This window comes from Nelumbo nucifera, chromosome 1, assembly GCF_055504915.1.
Source record: "Nelumbo nucifera cultivar China Antique chromosome 1, China Antique-T2T, whole genome shotgun sequence".
Lineage (NCBI taxonomy): Eukaryota > Viridiplantae > Streptophyta > Magnoliopsida > Proteales > Nelumbonaceae > Nelumbo > Nelumbo nucifera.
Genome location: NC_142649.1, coordinates 112,718,035 through 112,745,388, shown reverse-complemented (window position 1 = coordinate 112,745,388; position 27,354 = coordinate 112,718,035). Strand labels below are relative to the sequence as shown.

At 38.7% G+C, this 27,354-nt stretch overlaps 2 protein-coding genes across 2 annotated transcripts; both read right to left on the bottom strand.

The window, feature by feature from the left end:
• Positions 1-79: 79 nt before the first annotated feature.
• On the bottom strand, positions 80-26,860 carry LOC104587388 (protein DA1-related 1-like). The gene is made up of 12 exons (XM_010244979.3): positions 25,650-26,860; positions 24,765-24,889; positions 24,162-24,252; positions 23,184-23,319; positions 10,455-10,575; positions 10,207-10,290; positions 1,714-1,833; positions 1,378-1,590; positions 1,209-1,271; positions 986-1,104; positions 816-874; positions 80-730 (listed from the first exon to the last, which is right to left on the bottom strand). Exons 1-12 carry the CDS (start codon positions 25,654-25,656, stop codon positions 414-416), a joined length of 1,455 nt encoding a protein of 484 aa, XP_010243281.2. The 5' UTR covers positions 25,657-26,860; the 3' UTR covers positions 80-413.
• On the bottom strand, positions 15,252-21,939 carry LOC104587386 (uncharacterized). Its single transcript, XM_088892604.1, has 2 exons — positions 20,957-21,939; positions 15,252-20,692 (listed from the first exon to the last, which is right to left on the bottom strand). The coding sequence occupies exons 1-2, from the start codon at positions 21,570-21,572 to the stop codon at positions 20,655-20,657; spliced, it is 654 nt and encodes a 217-aa protein (XP_088748730.1). The 5' UTR covers positions 21,573-21,939; the 3' UTR covers positions 15,252-20,654.
• Positions 26,861-27,354: the final 494 nt, after the last annotated feature.

The window sequence follows — 27,354 nt, the reverse complement described above, 5'->3', positions numbered from 1 at the left end:
TATACACGATGTGTTGAATGTCGATGCAACAATGTCATATTTGATTGAGCTACCTAAAACTGAGCAGTGGGGAAGGATAAAACGGAAATATCTAATTCATTAAATATTTTCTTGTGGTTTTTTGTTTTCTTTTGGTGGACAAATATCATCAAATGGCAATAATAAGCCAATAAGAGGTACTCTCAATTTCTCATTGACGGGAGCCTCGTGCACTGGGCAATAAATAGGTATTCATGAATATTTTTGCTAATCTCTGGGTGATTGTGAGTGGAATGTTTGGAACCAGAATTTTTGCTAACCTCTTTAGACTTTCGAGTCGTTATGTGGATTGGCCCTGGGCTCTAATATGACAGGGCCAAAGCTTAATCTCGTGGAATGAAATAGCAAAGAAAGATAGAATCAGGTTCAAAACTTCAGTATGGAAAGCCCCCCGTCATTCGAATATGGTCAAGGGTTCTTCTAAGCCCATACTTAAGCACTGCCTTGTTACCAGCTCGGAAACCATCTCCGTATGCAGGTGATGTATCAGATTCAATTTGGCGTTTGAAATACTCCCCAAGCTTCATCTCAAATTGAGAACGTCTACCCTTTTTTGATGATGTTGAAGCGGAAGATGATGAAGTTGAAGCAATGCTGCTACCACTGCCTGACATGATCTCTGAATCCAGCCACATATGTGCCAGAACCTGGCAGATGCCTTCTTCAACATCTTGACTAAGAGTGCGGTAGCCTGCCAAACAAAAAAAGGGCTCCGACTTCAGCATTTCAAGAAATCACCAGAATCCAATTCATTGTGGTGGGTACGAGGAAAAAACCATTAAGCCGCAGCCACGCATGCATCATCTCATGTGCCAAGATAGACCCAGTCAACAATCTGCATGCAAATATATTCTTTATCAAACAATAAACATCTTTGCCATGGTATAACTGCCACTTAAATTAATTGTGACCAAGAAACTGAAGAAGATAAGATGAGAAGTAATACCTAGGCAGGCCATACAAGACAAGAATGGCTGTTACTTCACACCGACGGGTCAGTCTATACGGCTCAGTTGTCATTTCAATGATTTGGTTCCCTTCCCCAATTCTTGGCTTCCTTAAAATCTAGTATATCCATGTAAAAGCAGAAGAATTAGTCCTGCTCTCACGAAACATGTTGTCTATACATCCTCAACCTTTATTAGTAATAATGCTAAGAGAGTCCTTACAGTGCTGACAGTTTGTTCTTCTGATAGGCAAAGCCCTCTAGTCTCAGGCATATGATGATGACCCTGCTTACAACAGAGAGCCCAAAAGGTAAAACCTATGAGCAATAAAATAACCAAATGACTTTCTCTATAAAAAGAAACTTGAGAGCTGAAATGCATATATGTTTACATTCTTTTCTCCTTCCATGGCCTCATTTAGTGCTTGTCTTTCAACAAGGAGTAATGGAACTTGCTGTTTCACTTGCATATTTAAACCTTCATAAAATTCTTGTATATCCAGGTAAAGTGGTTGACATTCACTAGTGTCCATTATTGCTGAATCCAGACACTCTAGACAGAGTTTCCGTCCATCATCCAAGGAGACATATCCTGTGTCTCTTGGCTGCAGAAAATGACAGGTTTTCTGTTATCAAAATTGCTGAGCAAAACAGCCATAAAAATACAAGGCACGTTTGCAAGTGTAGAACTGCTGCCTTTTTAACATAAAATATTTAAAAAGTACAACCTCCATCCGTTCACAGCTGCAACAGCGTGGAGTCCCATCATATTCATGTGAGGGGCAATACTTTTGAAACCAGAAAGGATGTGCCCTATATTCAATAAGACCAAGAGAATTTGTTGGAATCTGTAAGAAAGATGCAGAAACTGAGTAAGTATAAAATAAAAAAGAGATAAACCAAATACATATTCCGTTTCCTATTTCTTTTTTACCATTTGGATACAAAGGAAGACTTGAGGATGACTATCATTGTTAGCAATCACAAAAAAATTTCAAATCATAGAATCTTAAAGACTCCTACCTCGAAGAAACACAGGGACCATAGAGGCAATTATTGAGATCATTATGGTTAGAATGGTTCATTGGGTGAAACCTTTGGAACTTTTTTTCCGATTTATCTTATAACAACTTGTTGAAAAATTGGAAAGAAGTGGCTAGCTCAGAGTTATCACAAGGCCATTGCAAGTTCACTTGGGTTTCCTCCAGCGAATGACTATATTAAACTAAATTTTGATGGGAGTAGTGTAGGAAACCCAGGCCCTTTTGTTATTAGAGGTATGTCCAGAAATGGTGAGGGAAAAGTAATTGGCCTGTACTCAGGAATCAGGTCCAATTGGAGTAAGCAACTCAATAAGGGCTAAGATTTTGGCTGTTATGAAGGGAGTGCAGAAGGCAAAAGAATTGAATTTAAGTAAACTGGTAATAGGTGATTCAAAGTTGGTAGTGGATTGGTTGCAAAAGGAAGGAAATGGCTTCTGGATCTTTAATGGTGAAAGGAAGAAGTTCACATGGTTAACACAGTATCTGGACGTGAAAGTTAATTGGGTTAAATGAACTGTTAATGCCTTTGTTGATGTTTTTTCAAAACAAGGGGTGGAAAGAAGTCAATTATTTTGGGCTCAGATGTAATTGTTTTTGTTTCTTGAGCAGAGTTGAGAAAAATTACCTCTCATCTTGTATTCCTGCTGTTTAATTAATAATTATTTTTTCTGTTATCGATTAAAAAAACATAAGGACCATAGCAGTGAGGATTAGTAAAGAAGAGATGTCAAATCCAACAGGCCAAGCTGAGAGGTGACACTTCAGTACTAGATAAGATGTGTTGGAGAAAAAATTGTGTGACTTCTTATGGAGGGGTTGGGAGGAAGAGTCCAAATGTCACTTGGTAAATTGGAATAGGACATGCATGGCTAAGAAAAATGGGGGACTAGGGATCAAAAAGTCAAAGGAGGTTAACACTGCCCTATTGGGCAAGTGGTTTTGGAGGTTAAATGAACAGGCAGACAATTTATGGAGGGTCATTTTGGCAAAAAGCAACTTGAGGAATGTAGAGTGGGAATGTGGGATACAGCCATACAGGTGAAGTCTTGTCTTCCTATGGATGCTCAGTTTGGAAGAGTGCAAAAATCATACTATCAGTTCATTAAAGGTATAAAATGAGGTTGGAAATGGTGAAAAAGTGATGTTTGTATTGGAGCAAGGTGCCAACCAGCTGGTTGGTAAGGTCTCCTGCTGGTCATAGCGGAGACTTGGGATCGAATCCCGCCTGCACCTGGGTTTGTGGGGGGGATGGGCTACCCCCCATTGTGTAGCCCCTTCAGAAGATATCAAAAAAAATAAAAAACTGATGTTTTGGAAAGATGTTTCGTGTGATGGCAAGCATATCATGGAGTCTTTCCCATTACTGTCTGCAATAACTTGAAACAGGAAGCAAGGGTGGCTAAAAACTTTGTACAACACAACAATGAAGTGGTGTGGAATCTTCAATTTTGAAGAAACTTAAACAATTGGGAGGTAGCTGCTCTGTTGGACCTTCTACAAAAATTACAATGTAAGGATAAACAGTGAGAATAGGGATAGGAGGCCTTGAGCTTGAGAGAAAAGTAATTTCTTGGTGATCTTTTTACAACTCTCAACGAAGAATTCAGAATTTCTTTGAAAATTCAAGACCACCACAATTCAAGTCAAGATCAAAGAATTTGGTTATGAAATCTTGACTCCTAATTGGGACATCACATTCTAATAAGAGCTGAACTTCATAACTGTGAGGATCTGGATATCAAACCTATTTAATTGCTTGTTATCTTTTTATTTTTGATGAACATTTAATTGCTTGTTGTCAATAAATGATATCATACTCTTGACAGTATGGCTGGCCAGAAATAAGAGGAAGAGAAGAGAAGAGAAGAGGAGAAGAAGAGAAGAGAAGAGAAGAGAAGAGAGGAGAGAAGAAAGAAGGATTTTGCAATGTAATAGTGCAGGCGGCGCCAGCCTTTATTTTAATATATATAGGGCGGCAGAAATAACAAGGAAAAAGACCCTTGTGCCCCTGAGTACAATAACAGACATAACAGAATGAAAAAACGAAATAAAAAACACTTTAATTAGCCAAACAGACCCTAACATCAGCAACTAAATTATTTTAACACTCCCCCTCAAGTTGGAGCATAGATGTCAATCATGCCCAACTTGTCACACAAATCTTTGTGCCGCACATGATGAAGACCTTTGGTGAAGATATCTGCAAGTTGTTCTTCTGAGCTGACATATGGTGTACACACTTCTCCACTTTCAAGTTTCTCTCTAATAAAATGCTTGTCCACTTCAATGTGTTTCGTCCTATCATGCAGAACTGGATTAGCAGCAATATTGATGGCAGCTTTATTGTCACAGTAGAGTGACTTAGGATTGCTCACTGTGAAACCCAGTTCACCTAACAGATTTTGTATCCACATGATTTCCGCAACCCCATGAGCCATCGCTCTATACTCTGCTTCAGCACTGGATCTAGCCACCACACTTTGTTTTTTACTTCTCCATGTGACAAGGTTTTCTCCTACAAAGGCACAATACCCACTGGTAGACTTTCGATCATTGACTGCTCCTGCCCAATCTGCATCAGTATATACTTCCACTTTTAAGTGACTGTGTTTCTAGAACAACAAACCAACTCCAGGAAACTTCTTTTGATATCTCAAGATCCTCTCTGTAGCCTCAAAGTGACTTGTCCTAGGGCTGTGCATGAATTGACTAAGGACACCCACTACATAGGCAATATCAGGCCTGGTCATAGACAAATACAAAAGTCTCCCCACGAGTCTCTGGAACATCTTTACATCTTTCAAAAACTCTCCCTGACTGTCTCCCAGTTGGTGATTAGGTTCAATAGGTGAATCAAATGGTTTTACCCCCAACTTGCCTGTATCTTCTAGTAGATCTAGTACATATTTCCGTTGGGAAATAAAGATGCCCTTGTGAGAGCGGGCAACTTCAATTCCAAGGAAGTATCGTAAGGGGCCTAGATCCTTCACCTCAAATTTAGTGGCTAAGAATTTTTTCAGTTTCCGGATTTCAGCCTCCCAATCTCCTGTGATCACTATGTCATCCACATACACAATAAGAGTTGCAATTTTACCTTCACCTCTTTTCACAAATAGAGTATGATCTGACTGGCATTGTTTGAACCCCATTTGTTGAACTGCTAAATGAAACTTACTGAACCAAGCCCGAGGTGATTGTTTCAACCCATATAGAGATTTTTTTAACCTACACACCTTTTGTTCACTGCCTTTGGCACAGAACCCTGGGGGTTGGGTCATGTACACTTGGTCACCATTCAATAAAGCATTTTTGATGTCCAATTGGTGAAGATCCCAGTCAAGATTTGCTGCCAAGGAAAGAAGAATCCTGATAGAGCTCATCTTGGCTACTGGAGCAAAAGTCTTTGCATAGTCCACTCCATATACCTATGTAAAGCCTCTTGCTACCAGTCTAGCCTTGTACCTTTCAACAGTTCCATCAGCCTTGTGTTTCACTGTGAACACCCACTTGCACCCCACTGGTTCCTTCCCTTCAGGAAGGTCCACCAACTCCTAAGTGTCATTTTTGTGTAAAGCATCAAATTCTTCCTGCATTGCATCTGTCCATTCAGGTTTAGACAAAGCTTCTGCCACAGTCTTAGGAACGGGAACACTGTCCACAGAAGAGAGAAAGGCACGGTATGAAGACAAAACATGCTCATAGGACACAAAATTAGAGATAGGATGATTAGTGGTACAAGACCTAACACCCTTCCTCTTAGCAATAGGAATATTAAGATCATTGGTGACAGGTGAATCAACATTTAGAGGAATAGATATATCAATGGGAGCAAGTTTACCTGGCTGATGAGACGGATCTGCCTCGGGTGAATCCAATGATGTTGGTTGCATAGTGTCAGGCTCCACGGCTCTTGAACTCTGCTGGCTCTTATGGTGACGATGAAAGACCTGGAATGGAGGAGGATCGGGTAAAGGAGGTAGTTGAATTTGAGTCGTCGCTTGTTTCTCCTCAACCCTACTCTCCCCCTGAGGAGAAACCAAGAAAAAAGGTTGAGTCTCAAAGAATGAGACATCAATGGAAACATAGTACTTGCGAGCAATGGGATCATAGCAGCGACACCCCTTTTGAGATAAAGGGTAACCAAGAAAAACACAAGGAATAGCCCGAGGATCAAGCTTACCACGAGTAGGGGACAGGTTATGGACAAAACAACGACACCCAAAAACACGCATCGGAATGGTGGACAGCGGGGCTGTAGGGAACAAGAGCTGATGTGGGGCCTTATACTCTAGTAGCCGAGAGGGCATGCGATTGATGATATATGTCGCACACAAGACTGCATCCATCCAAAACTGTTTTGGCACATTCATATGAATCAATAAGCCACGAGTGACTTCAAGAAGGTGACGGTTCTTCCGTTCAGCCACACCATTTTGTTAGGGTGTCCTAGCACAAGAGCTTCGCTGAAGTGACCCACTCGAAGCAAAAAACGTCGTGAGATCACTATGGAAATATTCCTTCGCATTGTCCAACTGGAAGATATGGATTTCCGTTTGGAACTGAGTGAACACCATGCGTTGAAAATCTTTCACAATTTGTGGCACTTCATCTCGAGATCACATAGGGTAAACCCAAGTGTATCTAGAATAATCATCAATCATGGTAATGAAGTACTTATAGCCAGCCGTAGTAGGTAGAGTAACAGGGCCCCAAACATCAGAATAAACAATATGAAATGGAAATTTAGATCTTTTATTTCGTAAAGGTAAACTTCTACAATACTTACTCAACTGACAAGTTTGACACTGTAACTGACTCATTGACAAGGACTCAAACAACTTTGGAAACATAACTTTTAACAACTCAAAAGAAAGATGACCTAAACGACTATGCCATAAATAGGCTTGACTCTAACTTGACGAATTCATGGACTCTATCGCCACTAGACCAACAATATTCTCCAACACGTAGAGACCATCCACCATGCTTCCTCTACCAATCGTCTTCCCCGAGGTCAAATCCTGAAACACACATGAAGACGAAAAAAAAATGACTGAGCAGTTCAAGGAGTGAATCAGACTACTAATAGACAGCAAATTAATAGGTAATTTCAAAACATGCAGTACATTAGGAAGAGTAAGGCCAAGTGGGAGAGGTATGGTGCCTCGGCCAGCTATGGTAGAAAAAGAACCATCAACCAGTCTTACCTTATCTCTCCCAGAGAGAAGGTTATATGTCTGAAACAAATTTGACTTACCGGTCATGTGATTTGAGACTCCGAAGTCAATAATCCAAGGAGAATCAGTAGTATGAGATGACACATGGAAGGTTGTGGCATTACCTGATGTAGACGCAAACGAGGTAAAGGGAGTAGGACCAAAATCCATCTGGCGGAGAGTCCTACCATACAATTCCAAACGTTCACGAAAGGAGTTGATAATATCTTCCTTAGGGTCAGAACTAGGATGCCTCTCCTGAGTTACCAAAGGACTAGTCTCTATCGATGCCATATTAGCTGAGTTATACCTTTTTTGATTCTGCTGGCCTGGTTTCTTGCCCTGATCAGGTGCTGACTTCTTACCCAAATCCTGTGCCCATTTAGGTTTTCCATGGAAATCCCAACATGTATCTTTCGTGTGTCGTGTCTTCTGGCAGTGAGTGCACCAAAGTTTGCTCTTATCATTTGATTTTTTCTGAGTGTCACCCTTTTTAAAACCACCTCCGACATTTGTATTTGAATTTCCCCGGACAGCTAGGGCAACTAACTCCCCTTCTACACCATTCATCACACTTCTTCTGCTTTCTTCTGACTGCACCAAGGCATACACCTCCTGAACTGATGACAAGTCTTTACTACCCAAGATCTGCACCTTGATGGACTCATACGAAGGATTCAGCCCTAGGAGGAAGGCAAACACTCGTTGCTGAGATACAAGTGACTTATAGGCCTTTGCATCTTCATCACACTTCCAATTCACATTCTGATAGTGACCAAGTTCTTTCCATATTGATGTCAAATGAGAATAGTACATCGAGAGACTCCTCTCCCCCTGCTTGCAAGTAGAGGATTCAGCTTGCAGTTGATATATCTTGGCATAGTGTCTCTGCTCTGAATAGGTGGACTTCGCTTGTTCACATATCTCACAAGCAGTTTCAGCCCACATAAAAGTCTTCCTTACTTGTGGCAGCATTGAAACCAAGAGCCAAGACATCACCATACTGTTCTCTTGGTTCCACCTATCATGTTCAGCACTTCCATACTTTGGTTCCTTCACTCTCCCATTGATGTATCCTATTTTTCCCCTAGCAGTGATGTAGAGTTTTATTCCCCTAGACCACTCAAGGTAATTCAGATCATCAAAGGGAATAACAGCCATAGGAAAGCTCATATCCATTCCCTCACTCACTCCATTGTGGCTCCATGAAATCTCTGAAGTAGTAGAATTCTTAGTCGACATGGTCAAACAGATAATCAGTCCCAAACACCGGACTTAGGACCCCTCCTTACTCCACAAAGCAATGCTCCACTCAGTCCACACCCACACACTTGGGTTTAACAACCAGGTTGAGCACACACAGTACCAAATTCAGGACAAAACAAAGGTAGTATTCAGCAGATTTCAGACCTGTATAGTTTTAACAGTCCCAACCTACCAGAATTCCAGAATGTCTAACAGCCACTAATCAGCAGGAGAGATCCTTATTACTTATAGTCAAATCAAATCATTGAGAAGACAGGTCATCCTTGACCTACAGTTGTCTTAACACATGAACAGGATCACACGATCCAAGAAAAACCAGGGGTATACAGGTTCGACAGCATTCAGCCGCCCAGACTCATAGGGTTTTCACTCGGCACATGACCAAGGAGGGTAAAGAAGAGAAAACAGGGAGAACTATACCAGTTGTAGAGCTGTTTTTTCAGTCCAGAATCAGATTTCTGTTCCACCCAGGTTCAGCAAGTCTGTTCGATCTGTTCTCTCAGTAAGGTTGTTCGATCTGCTCTCTTTAATCAGTATTCCCGCTCTGATACCATCTTGACAGTATGGCCGGCCAGAAATAAGAGGAAGAGAAGGGAAGAGAAGAGGAGAAGAAGAGAAGAGAAGAGAAGAGAGGAGAGAAGAAAGAAGGGTTTTGCAATGTAACAGTGCAGGCAGCGCCAGCCTTTATTTTAATATATATAGGGCGGTAGAAATAACAAGGGAAAAGACCCTTGTGCCCCTGAGTACAATAACAGACATAACAGAAAAAAAACGAAATAAAAAACACTTTAATTAGCCAAACAGACCCTAACATCAGCAACTAAATTATTTTAACACATACCTTTCGTTGCATATGCTATTTCAATTTTAAGGGACTGGTATAGGTTTTCATTTATTGTTTGTTCTTAAGATTAAGTTGTGAACCCCATCAGAAAAAACAGATGAAAGGGTGTTGGAACAGAATGGTGACATTGCTAAGAGTCTGTCAAAGGAGGATTAAAGTACAAGTCATCCCTCATTAATATAAATGAAAGGTCAAAAACTACTAGGGTATCCCTATAATATGTCACAGCTTCATACATGAATTGATTGCAAATTCACACATAACGTCCACTGCATGGCAGCAACCATGTCATAGCAGAAAAAAGAAATGGTACTGTAAAAGAATACAAAATCAACTAAAAGGCAGAAATACAGAACCTCATACAGCAATTGATCATTGCTTATCAAAAAAAGTTTGTTCTTAGAGATCCTCATATGCACAATACTTCTAATCATTTTCTGAACTAGGAGTTCGTTGTACGATTGCATCCAAGCTTTGCTCAGTTTTTTTTCAAATTGTTAAGCTTTACCCAGATTCATTTGCATCAAAATAAGCTCTTAGGAATTAATTATCAAAAAAGCAATACAAGGGACTGTTCCCTTCAGCTCTTTTTATTTTTGACAAAAAAAAGGATCTCATTCTCAAATATTTCTTTCATCTATATTTTACCGTTTTTATAGTGACATCTTATTTTTCTCCCCTTTTACAGCAAAACAAGCACTACCTCAAAAAAATCTTATACAGCATATATTAATAACTGTATAAAATATATAAATTCATATAGGACATTGAAGGACATATGAAAAAAAAAATTGCTCGTCATTAGATAGGAACTCAAACAGGACATCACCTTGACACAGAATTGATACTTACAAAGTGCTTGCAGACATCACATTTTGGGTGATAGTTTTCCTTGTAGCAAGATTTGTGATAAGGATAATTACCATGCATGGAAAACTACAGAAGAATATCAGAAACAAAAAATTAGCCAATGCTCTACAATAATCCCATGATACTTCTATTACTGTAAAAGAGACACCATAATCATAGAGAATAAATTCATAATATGGGCTTAACCAAGTATGATATAGGAAGGCAATAAATACGAACTGGTTTCTCACCTCATAATCAGAAATTGGAAGATTACAAGCATGACAGCGGAAACACTCGGGGTGCCAAACTGCACCCATGCAACTCAAAAACCGCCCATGACCAATCTCAGTATTGCATCCAGCACAAATCCTACACATGTTCAACAACCAGATAAACTTACAAATGGAGCATGTAAAATCCCTTAAAGGAATATCATCATCACCATCTAAGCATTATGTGAACTGTATGGGGTCGGCTACATGAATCTTGTTTTGCCATTTGGTCTATTTAGTGCCATATCCATTGCTAAATTATGAGAGCTTAAATCATTTCTTACTACTTCAACTCATGTCCTTTTTCTCTGCTCCAAGCCCTTCTAGCCCCTTCAACTTGGCAACTTGCAATAGATAGCTTGATGGCTTTTGCCTTGGGAACCCCAAAATTTCAGGTATTGGGGGTGTAATCAGGGATCATAATGGAAGCATTTACTTGGATATTCCAGGCCTCTAGGTATCGGGAATTCTTTAAGAGCTGAACTGAAGGCACTGATTCAGGGATTGGAACTGTTGCAAGTGAAAGAACAGAAGAATGTAATTGATCCAAAAAAACTGAAGAATGTAGAGGTTGAAGGTAACTGTCAAACTATAATCTCTTGGATGGGAAAACAAGATTTAATTCCATGGAAGGTTAGGTCACTGGTATGACAAGCACAATATTTGGGCTTCTTATTGAATAGTTCATTCAATAAGTTTGTCTTTTGTTTTTCCTTATATTTCTGTGTTTAGAGCTTCTTGTGGCAGGAGCTAGCTTGCAGTTTTGATAGCCTATTTGTACCCATGGTTTAAAGTATCGATATGCACTAACAGGTGTATCGGGTGTTTCGGTACTTCATAACTTTTTTTTTTGTTTTTTTCTCAAAATTGTTTCAGGGGGTAGGTTTTAGGCATGCCTACCCCCTGAAAGTGGCCAAATTCCGAAATACCCCTTATTTGCAGTTTCGGAGAGCTACTGATACAATACGATACGCCTGATACGGAGGTGTATTGTATCGAAATTTTGAACCTTGTTTGTACCTATTTACGCCTGCTGTTTTTTTAGTAATGTGGCTGTTTTTGTTAAGAAAATCTTACTGTTGCTTATCAAGAAAAAAAAAAAAAAAAAAAAAGCTTGCAAAAGATTGCTTCTTACAGGTGCTGAAGATGGTCTTCTATGTATGTGACCAAACCATCTTACTCTACTTTCTCTCATTTTATCACCTATTGGAGATGCTCCTAGGTTCCTTCAAATGGTTTCATTTCTTTGCAACAAGCATAAAATAAGAAATCCAAACTAATAAAAAATGCAAGGGTTAATTACTTAATAAACCCTGTGATTTCATTAAACTACTTACATATACCCTATGGTTTTTATAATTACTTCAATATGCTTTATGAAATGGTCCCATTCACACAAATAGGTCCTGTTAGTGAAACGTTTTAAGCCGTTTGGACCGAGTCTAATTAGACTAATATTTTGTTTATATTCCAATTTTGCCCCCATTATCTTGTTTCCTTGAGCTCTTATCGTCTTCCACCTCTAGCTATGGTGAGTTGTTCAAGATCTAGAGTTTCATACACTTGACTTCTTCCAAGTGTTTTTTTAAGCTAAAAAGTCAAAGTCCACCATGGCTTCTTGCTGTATCCCTGATATACGCTCCTGGATTCTTAACATCCCACCACCCCTGTTTTTACAAAAATAATGAGAAAAGATAGTAGCAGATCCCGTGTTTTGTCACTTAAAAATAAAGAGAACAGAAAGGAGAGGAGTCCTTAGCATCAAAACAGCAGTAGGCAAAGAAGAAAGGAGACAAACTTACCTGTGCTTCCTCTGAAAGCTCCTCCTTTTTCGGAGGTAAAATATAATTATAAGTGGCTTGAAACTAGAATCTATTGGATAGGTGGAAGTAGAAGCTTCCACTTCAAACTAGAATCTATGGTGGATGTGTCAATCAACCACATCATCTGATAAACTTCAAATGAGCCCATTTTTGTGAGCTACAGGAGACTTTCACCCAGTTGTATTGTGTAGGATATGCCCAATGGGTACTCCAAGGTGACTTGGGTGGAACATGTAGTGTATGGCGAGAGTGCAATTCACCAGATTTACCACCCCTTGCTGAGAACTGGCATGGGCTTTGGTGCCCAGAGGTGGGTGTCCACCCTACAGTGACATGCGAGTGCTCAGCCATCAGCCCATCCTTATATCCTCTACTCTCCCGACAAGATATCATACTGCAATAATTCCAATTGGTCGAAGAAGCATGCTGAAGACAATAAATGATAACTTCTGTGTTGGGGTGTGCGCATCTATGGTTTTTTTTATGGATGATCAAGAATTTTATTAATAATAATATAAGCAGACAAATTCTTACAAAGCTGATATCTCTCAGGAGGAGGGAGTTGCTGCCTCGAAAACAAAGTAAAATTACAAATGAGCCCAGAATAAATGATCCTTGTTCACCCCTTGCTTAGCTAGTAGGTCAGCCATCCCGTTTGCTGACCTCCTCTCCCACTGAACTCTAACTGTGAGATTAGAGTTAAGCCATTTGAATCTTTTCATTTCTCCCCTAAAAGACCATGCTACTCTCTGTTCTTTCAGCCACCCAGTTACCACTCTAGAGTCACCTTCAATGATCAATTTCCTAAAGTTCAGTTCTTTAGCAATCTGTGCTCCCTGTAGAGCAGCTTGCACCTCTGCACTAACTGCATCCCCCACAACAATTGGGCCCGAAAATAAGGCCGCAATCTGTCCCTCTTCATTCCTAAAGACACCCCCAATGCCACAGGGTCCAGGATTGCCAATGCTGCTGCCATCAAAATTGAACTTTATGAAACCTTCTTCTGGTTGCTTCCAATGTACAACAGGTTTATCCTTAACCGAAGAAGAATTTGCAACAGATACCCAGTTTCTCTCTATGTCATCAAAGGAGTAAAGTGAGAATAAATCTAAAGATTTGGCCCAGCTTATAGCCCTTATTAGCAGACATTCCCAAACAGTATCTACATCCCTTTCTTTATCATTAAAAATTCTGTTATTTCTTTCCTCCCAAACTGTCCATGCTAGAGAAGCCCTAACACATCATTGTAAAATTGTACCTCTTCTCTTAGGCCACCTAAAAGTTGTAGGGTCGAAAAGCCCCTCGGTTTGTGGAGGCATCACCCACCTACCCCCAAGAACAAAAAAAAAAAAAAATTGGGGGGGTAGGTGTGTGCATCTATGGTTCACAAATAGAAGAAGCTCTATGCTGGGAATGTGAACAAGGACATGAGGATGATGACCAAGAAGAGAATAGGCAATTGTGGTTTGGTGTTTAGTGCTGCAACATCGATTTGACTGCCAAGTTTTGCCTCAACTACTCTCCAACGGCCATTGTTTCTTCATTCTGTATAATAAAAAGGCAAGAAAGCCTTGGGAGGGGTTCATGGAGGAACCCAAAATGATGACTAAAATGAGAGTGAGGTTTTAGCAGGTGTGACTATGGTAATTGTTTCGAACATTTAATGAATAGTTCAGGGCATTTTTGTCTTTTTATTTATTTTCCGTCAATCTTAACCTCGAATGCTTTAATAAGGCACATTTGAGTAGTTTTGAAACCTCGAATGCTTTAAGTAGTTCTGAAAAGTACAAGACATATTTGAGTAGTTTTGTCAAATTCTAGGGTATTATTTAAGTAATTAACCCAAAATGCAAATTATAAATAGGAAATCTGGCAGGGATTTCAATGATTTTGCATTAGGTGGCACCCTGAGTGTGAGAAATGATTTAATAGCCCATAATTTAACAATACATATGGCACTAATGACTCAACAGAGAGGAATGGAAGAACAGGATTCATGTAGCCAACACCATATAGTTGGTAATAAGACTTGGTTGAGTTAAGTTGAATTGGCTTTAGATGCCTTGATGAACTTATAAAAATATCCAAACTTATGAAAGATCCAAATTATTTCTCTTGAACATGGACTGTGAAGCATCAAAATGTGGCTCTAGAACCTCGATGTAGAGGTTTGATATCATGGATAAAATATGAGTCCTGAACCAAAGCTTCATTGAAGGGAGCATAGATTCCTTCAGAAGATGTTGACAATTAATTATCATCATCATCTTCATTATTTACCATTTCATGATTGAAAAACAAGACAAGATGTCAAGATCATTGTTTCACCAACAACAGCTACATACATCACATCTTCAAATAATCAAACTAGTGGCATTTGTGGTGTTTCTACCATGTACAACAACTAATATTGAAAGAGGTTAAATTGAAGTTGCTGAAAATTCGAAGTTCCATAATCCACAGGGTAACTGCTCCAGTTTCCATGTGACCAAATAGAGTGCCTAGCCTCACCTAGGCATCCCCAAATGATATGGATGGGTGCAGGTCAAATTCAGTGGGTCATCTGTTCAGAATTTCACTTCAAATAACCTAAGCCATCAGTGTGACTTAGGGTCATCTGTTCAAAATTTTACTTAAAATAACCTAAGCCAAAGAACATTCTACCCCTTGACAAGCATAAATCCCTTCCTGGTCTACCCCAGCTCAGCAAAGAACATAGACAATGGCTAAGAAGCCAATAACAAGCTGATGAGAAGTCATCAAAACATCAGATTAAATCCTCTAGCTTGAAAGGGTAGCATTTAATCAGACCAACCTCTTGGCCTAGCCATTTTCTTTTTCTATCTTCACCCCAAATCAAAAACATTTCCAGAACTGATTTGAACTCATTGCTCCATGGCATTCCTCCCCCCCCCCCCCCACCCTCATTGATCATTTTACCAGAAATTTAACAGTGCACCATCACTTCTTTCCTGTTGCTGATACATGGTTCAAAGTACTGATACACTCAATACATAAAAATTGCATACTGTGTGTTTCAAACGAACAACATACTTGGACCAAAAAATAATTAGGGTTCAAGAAATGAATAGGACATCTCTAGGAATGGCATTATCAATATTTTGAACCTAGTACAGATGTAACCAGCTGCCAGATCTACAATGTTTCATATCAGAACCAGTTATTAAAGCAGATATGGACCCAACCTAACCCAGTTCTTACTTGTATCAAGCCTGCCCCCCAAAGGCCAAGGAGGATTCCATTTAGGCCAAAAAAATTAACTCCCTACACAGATGGAATATCATTTTTTTACAAAAATTGTAAAAATTTCTCTTTTATTGTGAATAAAAATAAAAATAACAATATTGTACTGGATTTCTGCATACAAAAGTTTCAATATTAGAAATTCCTTTACGTTTGGATTGATGTTAATTGGAAAAGGAGAGATAATTGGCTTTGAAAAAGTTTTAAAAGAAGATTATGGTATGGTATTAAGATCTTCTATAGAATTTTTTTTTTTTATCAGCAACGAGAAACTTTATTAATGATATGAAACTATGTGAAACTTTAGGTACAAAGGGGGGAGGTAAAATGTCTTAACTCCCCCACCAATAAAATACATTGGAAGAAAGTCAAAAGTTAGCCCAAAATATAGATTCCCTATTCACCCCCTGCTTGGCTAACCCATCAGCAAATGAGTTAGCAGTCCTCTTCACCCAGCTGTAGTGCAACACAATATCCCTACTCAGCCATTTGAATTTTTTCTTCTCATTATTATAACTCCACAACCCGCTGTTTTCTTACTTTAGCCACCTAATCACCACCTCCGAGTCACCTTCAAGGACCAAACATCTGATGTTCAAATCTCTTGCTCTTTGGATACCTTCCAGGGCTGCAGAAATCTCCAATTGGGCCTGAGAACATGAGAGTGATAACCCCATCCTCATTCCTGAACACTCCCCCAGGATTCCTTAAACAACTACCATCAAAAGTCAGTCTTACATAGGGCAAAGGAAGCTATCTCTTTCCAATTTCTTACCAAATCAGCCACAGAATACCCGGAGAACAGCTCCATAGTTTTCAGCCAGTGGGCTACCCTTACAAGTATTAGATCTAACAAGTTTTCCAGGGTTCTTTCCTTGTCTGAAAATATTCGTGAGTTTCTGTCTTCCCATAGGACCAACACACTGCTGCCCTAATGCTTATCCACATAATCTTCCCTCTCTTCTTCGGCCATCTGAAAAATGAAGAAGAGAACAAGCTTTGGACACTCCCAGGGGGAGTCCAAATACACCCAAAGAGGGAGAAAACCCACTCCCGTACTGTTTTAGCGACCGAGCAAGTGACCATAAGGTGATAACCAGTTTCCCCATCAGCTTTACAAAGAGAACACCTATTAGGAAGTAAACAAGAATCGGGTCTCTTTTTCTGAAGTAGGTCAATTGTGTTAATTCTTTCTAAGAAAGTTTCCCAACAAAAACTACCAACCCGAGGAGGAATGGGCTTGCTCCAAATTTCTTTAACTGGGAAGGACAACCCAATAGGATCAGAAGGCCGAGTTAAGATCTTCTATAGGATACCCCTACCCAAATCCATGTATCTTGTGTCCTATAAAAATCTACATTTCTTGCAGAAATCTGCAACCTTGTGCATGCAATATAGCCTCTTGCTCCTTAATAGTTTACTTGGTTACCTAATGTTAATTGATTTTCATGCTAGTATATTCCATAGGCATTTGTTTCTCCATGTAATCTCTCACATGATGTTATGTGTGTGTGTCAAACATCAGTTAGTAGATGGTCCAAGTCTAAGAAATGCTCCCAGCCTGTGAACCAACTAGAAGACCAAAATATTCTTCAGTAACCTATTCATTAGCCTTTTTGAACTATATATATATATATAGATGACACAGACCTCTTTTGTCCCTAATCATTCCTATTGCAACAAGCTTCTACAGGTTGGAATCACCTAAAGCATTCTAACAAGAGTATGCAAGAAAGTCCACATTATTTATATCCAAGAATAACTTAGGAATAGAGAAGGGTCCAAACTTCAAAAGCTTCACTTCTACAAGTTAGAATCACCTAAAGCATTCTAAAAAGAGTACACAAGAAAGTCCACATTATTTCCATCCAAGAATGACCTAGGAATAAAGCAAGATTTGCATTTTTACCAGAATTTAATTTATGTTAGTTAAAGTACTTGAGATTCGAGAATAAGAAGAGGAGGAGGAGAAGAAGAAGAAGAAGAAGAAGAGAGGAAGAAGAGGAGTTTGTCGAAGAAAACTGATGTATTACTGTTCACTCCTGAAGAGCCTTCTTAACATTTTTAAGAAAATTACAAATGGGCCCTTGAATAGGCACCCAAATACAAAAAAGGACGAAAGGACATAAATGTCGTTACATTCTCAACACTCCCCCTCAAGCTGAGCATAGATATTTGTCATGCCCAACTTGTCCAAATTGTTGTCAAGCTTTGATTTTGAGATACCTTTAGTAAGACAATCGGCCAATTGATCTTCAGACCTCACAAAAGGTAAACAAATCTCTCCACTAGCAACTCTTTCTCTAATGAAATGTCGATCGACTTCTATATGCTTTGTATGGTCATGTTGAACAGGATTGTGGGCTATGTTTATGGCTGCTTGATTATCACAATATAATATCATTGGAGTATCAATCTGCACTCCCATTTCTGTCAACAAGTTCTTCAACCATAACAATTTGAAAACTCCATGAGCCATAGCTCTGTACTCTGCCTCTGCACTAGATCAAGCCACAACTGATTGTTTCTTATTTCTCCAAGATACAACATTACCACCCACCAAGGTACAATAGCTAGAAGTAGACCGCCTATCATCAATAGAACCTACCCAGTCAACATCAGAATAAGCCTCTACCTTGAGATGCCCATGATTAGAATACAACATCCCTTTTCTTGGACATCCTTTTAAATAGGCTAGTATTCTATTCACTGCTTGCATATGAGATGATCTAGGCTTGTGCATATATTGGCTAACTACACTCACAGCATATGATATATCTGGGCTAGTCAAACACAAGTAGAGAAGGCGACCGACAAGTCTTTGATACACAACTTTGTCAGGAAGGACATCTCCATCATCAACTCCCAATTTATGATTGGGATCAATTGGAATTTCAACTGTTTACAATCCAATTTCCCTATTTCCTGAAGCAAATCAAGGACATATTTCCTTTGAGAAATATAAATGCCCCTCTTTGACCTTGCGACCTCAATCCCTAGAAAACACCGAAGATTTCCAAGATCTTTAATTTCAAATTCAATAGCAAGAAAAGACTTTAGTTCAGCAATTCCAGAGATATCATCCCTTGTAATAACAATGTCATCAACATATACTATCAACATAGTCACTTTTCCATTCGCTCTCCTGATAAACAAGGTATGGTCAGCTTGAGATTGAGAAAAACCAATTTTTAAGATAGCTTTTCTGAATCTGTCAAACCAAGCTCTAGGGGACCGTTTAAGGCCATAAAGGGATTTCTTCAAACGACAAACCTTTCCTTCACTCCCAGGGATGTTCACTCCAGGAGGAAGTTCCATGTAAACTTCTTCCTGAGGGTCGCCATTAAGGAATGCATTCTTAACATCCATTTGATACAAGGGCCAAGAATAATGGACAGCAAGAGATATTATAGCTCGAATTGAGTTCATCTTGGCTGCTGGAGCAAAGGTTTCCTAATAATCAATGCCGTAAGATTGAGTGTAGCCTTTTGGCACAAGTCAAGCTTTATACCTTTCAACTGAGCCATCAGCTTTATGCTTCACTGTGTAAACCCACTTGCAGCCAACAGGAACTTTGCCCACTGGAAGAGAAACAATTTCTCATGTCTAATTTTTCTCAAGCGCCTCCATTTCCTGGTTCATAGCATCCTTCCAATGAGGGAACTGCATTGCCTCAGTAACATTGTAAGGGATAAAAACAGAAGCAATGGAAGAGATATAGGCACAATAAGAGGGAGACAAGGTATTATAACAGACATAATTTGAGATAGGATATTTAGCACATATCCTTTTTGCTTTACAAACCGCAATAGGAAGGTTAAGGTTAGAAACCATAGGCTCAGTAACAAGTTCACCGCAAGTATCAGAAACAAGAAGAGGTTCAAAATCCAGATTACCTGAGTCCGGGAAGTTAGATTGTAATGGACATTCAATCTCTGGAGTCATCCTCTTTTTTCGTCTAACGAACCACTGGTGCCAAGACCGAGGAAGAGGAGGAGGCACAGGAGGAGTATTACTACCACCACAAGGAGGAAGAGGAGAAGGAGAATGATCGACTATACCAGTTACAGCTAGAGCAAGAATCAGCGTACAGAAAGGAGTCCGATCTTCACTAGCATTCTCCCCCTAAAGAGAAGGACAAGAAAAGGAAAAGAAGGGAGTAAACTCAAAGAATGTAACATCTTTGGACACATACCGTTTTCCAGAGTGAGGGTCATAACAACGGTACCCTTTTTGGACTGAAGAATATCCCAAGAAGAAACACTTAATAGACTTTGGATCAAATTTCAACCTAGAAGGACTCATGTCATGGACCTTAGGAGGAAGATGGAAGGTATCCTCATCGAGAAAAAGGAGCTGATGAGGAGACTGGAGATGAAGGGTCCACGAAGGAAGTCTGTTAATAAGATATACAGCTGTTTGTACAGCATCCCCCCAAAACCGAGTTGGGACATGCGTTTGGAATAACAATCCCCTTGCAACTTCAATTACATGTCTGTTTTTCCTCTCTGATACCCCATTTTGTTGGGGGGTATGAGGACATGAACTTTGGTGAATTGCTCCTCTCTCTTCAAGGAAAGTTTGTAAATGCTTCTCAAAGTATTCCTTGGCATTGTCAGATCTAATAATCTTAATCTTCTTTTCAAATTGTGTTTCCACCATATTAAAAAAGCCTTTTATAATTGATCAAAAGAAGGAACTTCATCTCGGCTCTTCATCAAATATAGCCAGGTATATCGTGAGTAGTCATCAACAAAGAGAATAAAATATTTATAACCACCCATACATGGAATAGAATAAGGTCCCCAAACATCAGTATGTATTAAATGGAAAGCAACATTACTTCTTTTGTTACTTGCAAAATATGTGGTTCTACATTGCTTTGATAGTTGACAGACTTCACATTGTAAACCAGAACTAGACAAGGACTCAAATAGACTAGGAAACAAAAACTTCAATGAACCAAAAGACATGCCCAAGACGGTGATGCCACAATTTCAATTGACTTAGTTTTTCATCATGATAGGACTCAGACTGACACATTAACCCAAACTTTGGACACTGATCAAGAAGATAAACTCCATCGGCTTCATGTCCATTGCCAATCGTCTTCCCCGTACTCAGATCCTGGAAGACACAATAAGATGGAAATAATGTTACAGAACAATTATGAGACTTTGTAAGAGAGCTAACAGATAAGAGATTTCTATGTAGTTGTGGGACATGGAGAAATGATTTCAGAGAAAGGTTGTTGGTAAGTTTAACTTCACCAAAACCCGAAAAAAAATTTATACATGGTAAAGTAGGAAGGCATACCAATCATATGATCACTGGCTCCTGTGTCAATTATCTAAGAGCCAAAGGATGAAGCATGACACGCAAGTGCAGTACCTGATTTTGCAAAGGCACTGGAAGGTGTATGTGAGCCAACAGATGTAGGCAACCCACTCTTTTCAAGATGGAGCAAGATGCCTCTCACTTTTTCCATCACATCAGAGGTGTCATGAGTAGATGCCTGAGCAGAAGAACTTCCCTCAAGCATGTGAGTCTGAGAATCATGACTAACTATAGCAACATGAGCATTTACCTTCTTTCCAGATTTAAACTTCTCAGGCTTTAGGTGGGGGTTTAGTTTCCAACACCTATCCTTGGTGTGCCTTGGCTTCTTGCAAAATTCACAAACTACATCTTCAGGTTTACCAGAACTCTGTTTGGGTTTTATAGACATAAGAGTTGTGTTCTCACTAACAGGAACTTGCATCATGGCAATCCTCCTACTCTCTTCATTCTGCACCAAAGAATATGCCATGGAGAGTGACAAAATATCAGCACTAAGGATGTGTTGCCTAGTGAAATCATAATAGGCATTTAGTCTAGCAAGAAAATCAAAGACTCGGTTTTTCTCAATGCACTTCCTATATTGTCCAGCATCAATAGGATCCTTCCACTCCAAAGCTTCTAAATGGTTCATTTCTTCCCAAACTGATTGTAAGGAAGATAAATACATGGCCACCGATTTCTCCCCCTAACGCATATTACATGCTTCTCTCCGCAACTGATAGATTTTAGCCGTGTTCTTCGCTTGAGAATAAGTTGAACTTAACCTATCCCAGATGTCCTTAGTTGTTAGAAGGAACATATAGTTGCGGGCAATGTGAGGCTGCATAGAGCATACTAGCCATGACATAACCAGCAAATTATCCTGCTCCCATTTGGAATAATTTGGATCTTCAGGCTTCGGCTTAGCTTCCTTGCCGGTAATAAACCCAAGCTTACCTCTTCCTCCGATTGTGAGCTTAGCTGATTGAGACCATTCAAGAAAATTTGTTCCATCAAGTTTTACAGTAGTAATTTGCCCTCCAGCACTGTCATTACTTCCCGGGAGGACATAGGTAGGTACGTACACATCCTTGTGTGAATCCATTGATCACCACCCCTCTAAAAACACTTTTCTCGCCAACGCCACAATCTCCCAACACTAGTTGAACACCCAAACACCTTTTCTTGAAGGTTAAACACGAGCTACAACAATAAACAAAGGAAAAGAAGGTGTTGGCGGCAAAATAAGGGAAGAAAAAATTTCCCAAAAATAATTTTAGGGCTCCAAAAAATCTGAGACTGCTTCCTGTAATCTCAGAAAATCACCACACTTCAAACGCATGTGGCTTTAACAGCAACCAGCCCACCATGCGAGCATGCGAGCATGCAAACCCTAAACTCCAAATCTGTAATTTTTGCCAATTTCATCTAAAAAATCCAAGAAAAATGTAAAAGAGCTTCAAACCTCCATGATATGTATATCAAAATTCCTCTAAAAATGAGATGCATCAAGTCAAAACCGCAAATGAACACCGCCAACTGTACGGACTGCTGACACCAACCAGCGGCATGCTGACGCCAACAGGTTCGTCTGTTAGTCACGACCAGCGGCGGATGCTCTCCTTGATCTCCTGATGCTCTGATACCAAGTTAAAGTATTTGAGATTCGAGAATAAGAAGAGGAGGAGAAGAAGAAGAAGAGAGGAAGAACAGGAGTTTGTCGAAGAAAACTGATGTATTACTATTCACTCCTGAAGAGCCTTCTTAACATTTTTAAGAAAATTACAAATGGGCCCTTAAATAGGTAACCAAATACAAAAAAGGACAAAAGGACATAAATGCCCTTACATTCTCAACAATGTTATATTACCAAGTTATGAGTTTCATACATATAGGTGGCAGAATATTTTTTTAAAGTTGAAACAGAAATAAAAAGAAAAATGTAATGCTAAATTGAGCAGTATATTCATATGTCATTGAAGCAAACCAATTGTTTCTTCTTTTTCTCAGAAAACTTATATAGAAGCAGTTATAGGGATCAATGTAAAGCCAAGAAGAGGTTTGGAAATGAAAGGGATAATTATTGGAAGCTGAAACTTTGGGCAGGGAGAGTGGTTAGAAACCCAGCTCTTCATCACCCATGTGGATTGCACACCATTTCTCCCAATTGTTTCAAAAGATAGGTCATCAAGACATGATTTTAAACATATGATGAGTGACAAGTATTCTGAGGAGTGGGGACAGAAAAAAACAAAGAATGGAGGAATTAATGTAAAGTTGACATGAAGAATACATGTACCTGAATCCTGTTGAAAAAGGGAATGGTATAGGATAATACATATTTCCATTATCATAATGAGGAGGAGACTCAACATTCAGACTTTCTTGTATTGCTCTAGCAAGTTGTTCATCTTCCTCCAAATGAGATCCACTATCTGAAGAGAAACACAATAAAATAAAATTCTATAGTATATAATCCAGAACCCATTGAACTAAGAAATTATTAATGTAAACCATTGCGAAATGTGAAGTAGAACATAAAAATGCATGGTAACTTCAGAATAGAGTGCGAAAAATGCTTAGTTACGTCATTGGTCAACTCCTTGTTTTTCCACTGCTTTTACTTGGCAGATGTAGAGATAGCCTCAATAATCAAAGAAAGGGAGCAGGAGATGGGGGAATGATGGGGAAGAAGAGAATCCCCAGATATCAAGCAGTTTCCAAGTCTGCACACAAGCCTGTACCTGGGTAGTTTTGTGCACTATAGTTGATGATACTGCAAAATCATACAGTTGGTTTTTTTGGACCCTGCCATATGCACTGTTTCAGTGAATCCAGCAGGATCAAGAACAAAGTAAGCATACACCCATTCAAATCCAATCAGTGGTTACACATGCACAGGTTATTGGGGGCTTAGTGCTCTTACTTTGTAGTATTGCTACAGAAAAAGATTTAAATGCTATAAATAAAATTAACATTAGTAAATGGAGATCAACACTTAACAGTTATTCTCTGGATCACAAAATATCATTGTATTTTTTTTATATATATTTAGTATGCTGGATCAGAAACCATGCTAAACCTGTGGCCTGTGCTGATGAATGTAAACCTACAATATCACTAATTACTAAAGACATCACTTCAGCATCACATTTCATCACCTTTTATATTTAATTCAATGTACTTATACATGCAGAATCATGGATTATAGGTTTGGGAGTTACAGCATCATACAATGTCAAGAGCATTAATATCACAACTAAGGCATACTACTCACCAATCACATTTTTCCCTTTCTGATCTTCTTCTGAAAGGGAAAGTGCAATAGCACAATCTATATCTTCATTCTCATAATCTGACCAGGCATCCTACATTAAAATTCTCCAAATTGACAAGGTTAGCAAAGTAATAAAATAATACAGAAAATGGCATCAAAGGAAAGGTAGGGGCAATAAAAGATAAAGGGAAACACATAAATTTCACAATATAATCAGGGCTATATGAGACCATGGCACCAAGGGGCAAGGGTATAATTTCTAACATAAGTCTATTTATGTCATATCCCTTCCTTGTCAACAAATGTAAAGAATTTCCAACTCTGACATTTTTTTTTTTTGAGAAGTGGTAAAGTAGAAACAGAAACAAAATTTGACAAGAAGTTGGTCTTATGAGTCAAGCAGAAACAGCAAAGAAGGATATCAATAAAATACATCAACTATGTTACCCAGATATAGCAAGGATGTAGCTGGACATGGTGTCAGATACTGAAATTACATTAAAAATTGAAGTATCTGACACAATATGGCACCCTTTTAGAGATACCCAGGAATAATAAAGCAGCAAAAGTAATTAGAAATGAATTAGAAAGTTCATTCCAAACCTTGTCATTTTCATATTTTCCATGGTATTGCCCTTCTGAGATTTTATGGTTGGAACCTTTGAAAATTTTGCTCAGCCAACCCATAATGCAAGATGTTATTGGCACATTTTCCAGAAAAAATTTGCCTGCATAGAAAACTCACTCATTAAGGAAGAGAAACATTAAAAAAAGCACAAGTAACCAGGATCATAGCTCCCCAGTCCCCAGACATCAAAGTTCCATTTGCTAAATCCTTTTGGCTTCAAAGTAATAAGAGAAAGGTAAGTGAATTCATTATATTCTTCATAATTGTCAAAATTCGAAGAGAGGAATGAACATGAGAGGAAAAGAAACTACGATTGACAATTAAAATTCTTACAGCACCAGAATAGTAAAGAAGAAAATTTTGAAGATTTCTTCTACTTATTAAAAGTTCTTGAATAAATTTTTTCCCAACTAAACCCCATTAAGGTGAAAAGAAAAAAAATATATACCAACAAAACCTATAATAGATGAGAAGCACCACAATTAAGTTACATGATTGAGAACGTTTACCATTCATACCACTTGAAAAAAAACAATTAATTTATCACAAAAAAAGGTTTTGACACAGTAAGGCTCAAAGTGAAAATTAATTATTTGTTGGACCCATCACATCCATGAACTGAAGTCCATGAAAACAAGAAACTTCACATAATTCAGTTCAACCTAATGAAATAAGAGGTAGCATGTGTATGAAACAGTATGTGCACCAACTCAGTAAAATATCTCCCTATGATTAAACTAGTCCGCTTTTGGAATGTATTACATGCAGAGCCTCCATTACAAAAAGAAACTACATACAACCCAATCCAAACAGATCATCCCTACAAATAATCAGATAAAAATAGCAAATAAAACACCCACCAGACATGTGAGTTCTGGAGATTTTTAACACCCTTGAACTCCAACTAGATGTGAGTCATAAAACTTCTTGGACAACAAGGGGAAAAACCAAGTGAAAACTTCCCGTCTTCGTATTGATACAAGAAAAACCCTCTGAAAAGCGAGATATTCTTCCAGCTCGACATCTCCAATAAATAAATGGATTGGGAAATAAATAATTCTCAATAAAAAAGGATGCATGATTCGAAACATGCAACCGCAACTCACCTGAAACAGAATCTGCACAAATGGTGGAAGGAGGGGAGACCCGGATCAAAAAATGGTCCCAATATGCTTGAAAGCATAGTCACCAGGGTCATTTACAATCACAAAGAGATTCCTTATCAAGTTATCATGCCATTCATTGTTCTTTTAATCCAGAGAAGAATCTATCAGAGCGAAGACGTTCAGAAAAAGAAAAAAAAAAGGGCGAATAAAAGAAATAAACAAAAAAATTCTTTTCTTGTTTACATTTATACATAGAGGAAGATTCCAGGAAGTAATATCGATTAAAGAAATGGAAGAGTACTTGATATCTACGCGACTCTTCTGGCTTATTTCCTTCTTCACTAATTTCCAATAGAAAATCAAAACAAATGGCGCCAAACCCATTAGAGCATTTTTCTTTTAATTTCTTCAGGCTATTTTGCACGTGGGTCCTATACCTTTCTCACCACAAAAGAACCCCAAAACCCTTCACTATAAAAGTGTAGAGACAGAAAGAGAGATCTCAAAACGCCATCTTTATGTTTTCTGCTCTTTTGCGCTTTTCTTCGTTTGCAGCATGGTTGATACGAATATCCATGAATAAAGGGAGCGACAAAAGAGAAAATCTCTCAAGTCTCAATAAAAGAAAAAGGGCTACCAGAAAAAAAAAAAAAAAGAAAAAGGAAAGTAGAAAGGAAAAACTTTAATCTCTCAAGAACCCAATAAGGAAATCAACCTTCCAACACGTAAAGGAAATAACAAAGTCAAAATAATCAAAGAAGTACTGTTCAGTAAGATTCCCCATAACATTCAAACAAATGAAAAGAAATCTCATCAAATTATGGTTTCTTCATACACCCTTAAATGTTGGCTTTTAGAAAAAAACTACCAAAATTATCTTAAAAGTTAAAAATTGCCATCAAGATTTGACATCTCTCACTCTGTTTTATCTCCCGGCAAAGAAATCTACTTTTATAATGAGTCGTGTAAAGTCAAGAATGGATTTTTCTTTGTTTTTTAAATTTTGAAAGCAAAAAATGGAGATTATGGAGTTACCCACTTCTGAAAAGAGGTGATCATCTGATTTTCCTTTTTTTGTTCTTTTTGCGTCATAGCATGCGTAACATATTCTCATCTCATGATTCGCGGTTGCCATTTGCTTGCTTGAAGTCAAATTAAAAAAGCTGAACTATATATCCTATTTGTCCGACAAAGATTGGAATTGTCAAAAATTTCTTCTTTTCTCTAAGCATAGAACAAGAGCTATCTATGGGCCGCCTGGTTCCATTCAAGTGATTGTAAGCATGTTTTTAATGGGTCCCTCGAAATATTGTTCAATTAAGCAAATCAAACCTATCACGATTGCATGATTTACGGTTCCGTTCTCCACTGGCATTTGGGTGAATAGTCTAGGGAAGTTCCTAACATGAATGATTGTGAATTTGTGATAATGTATCTAATCAGGCTTATTCATGGCAGT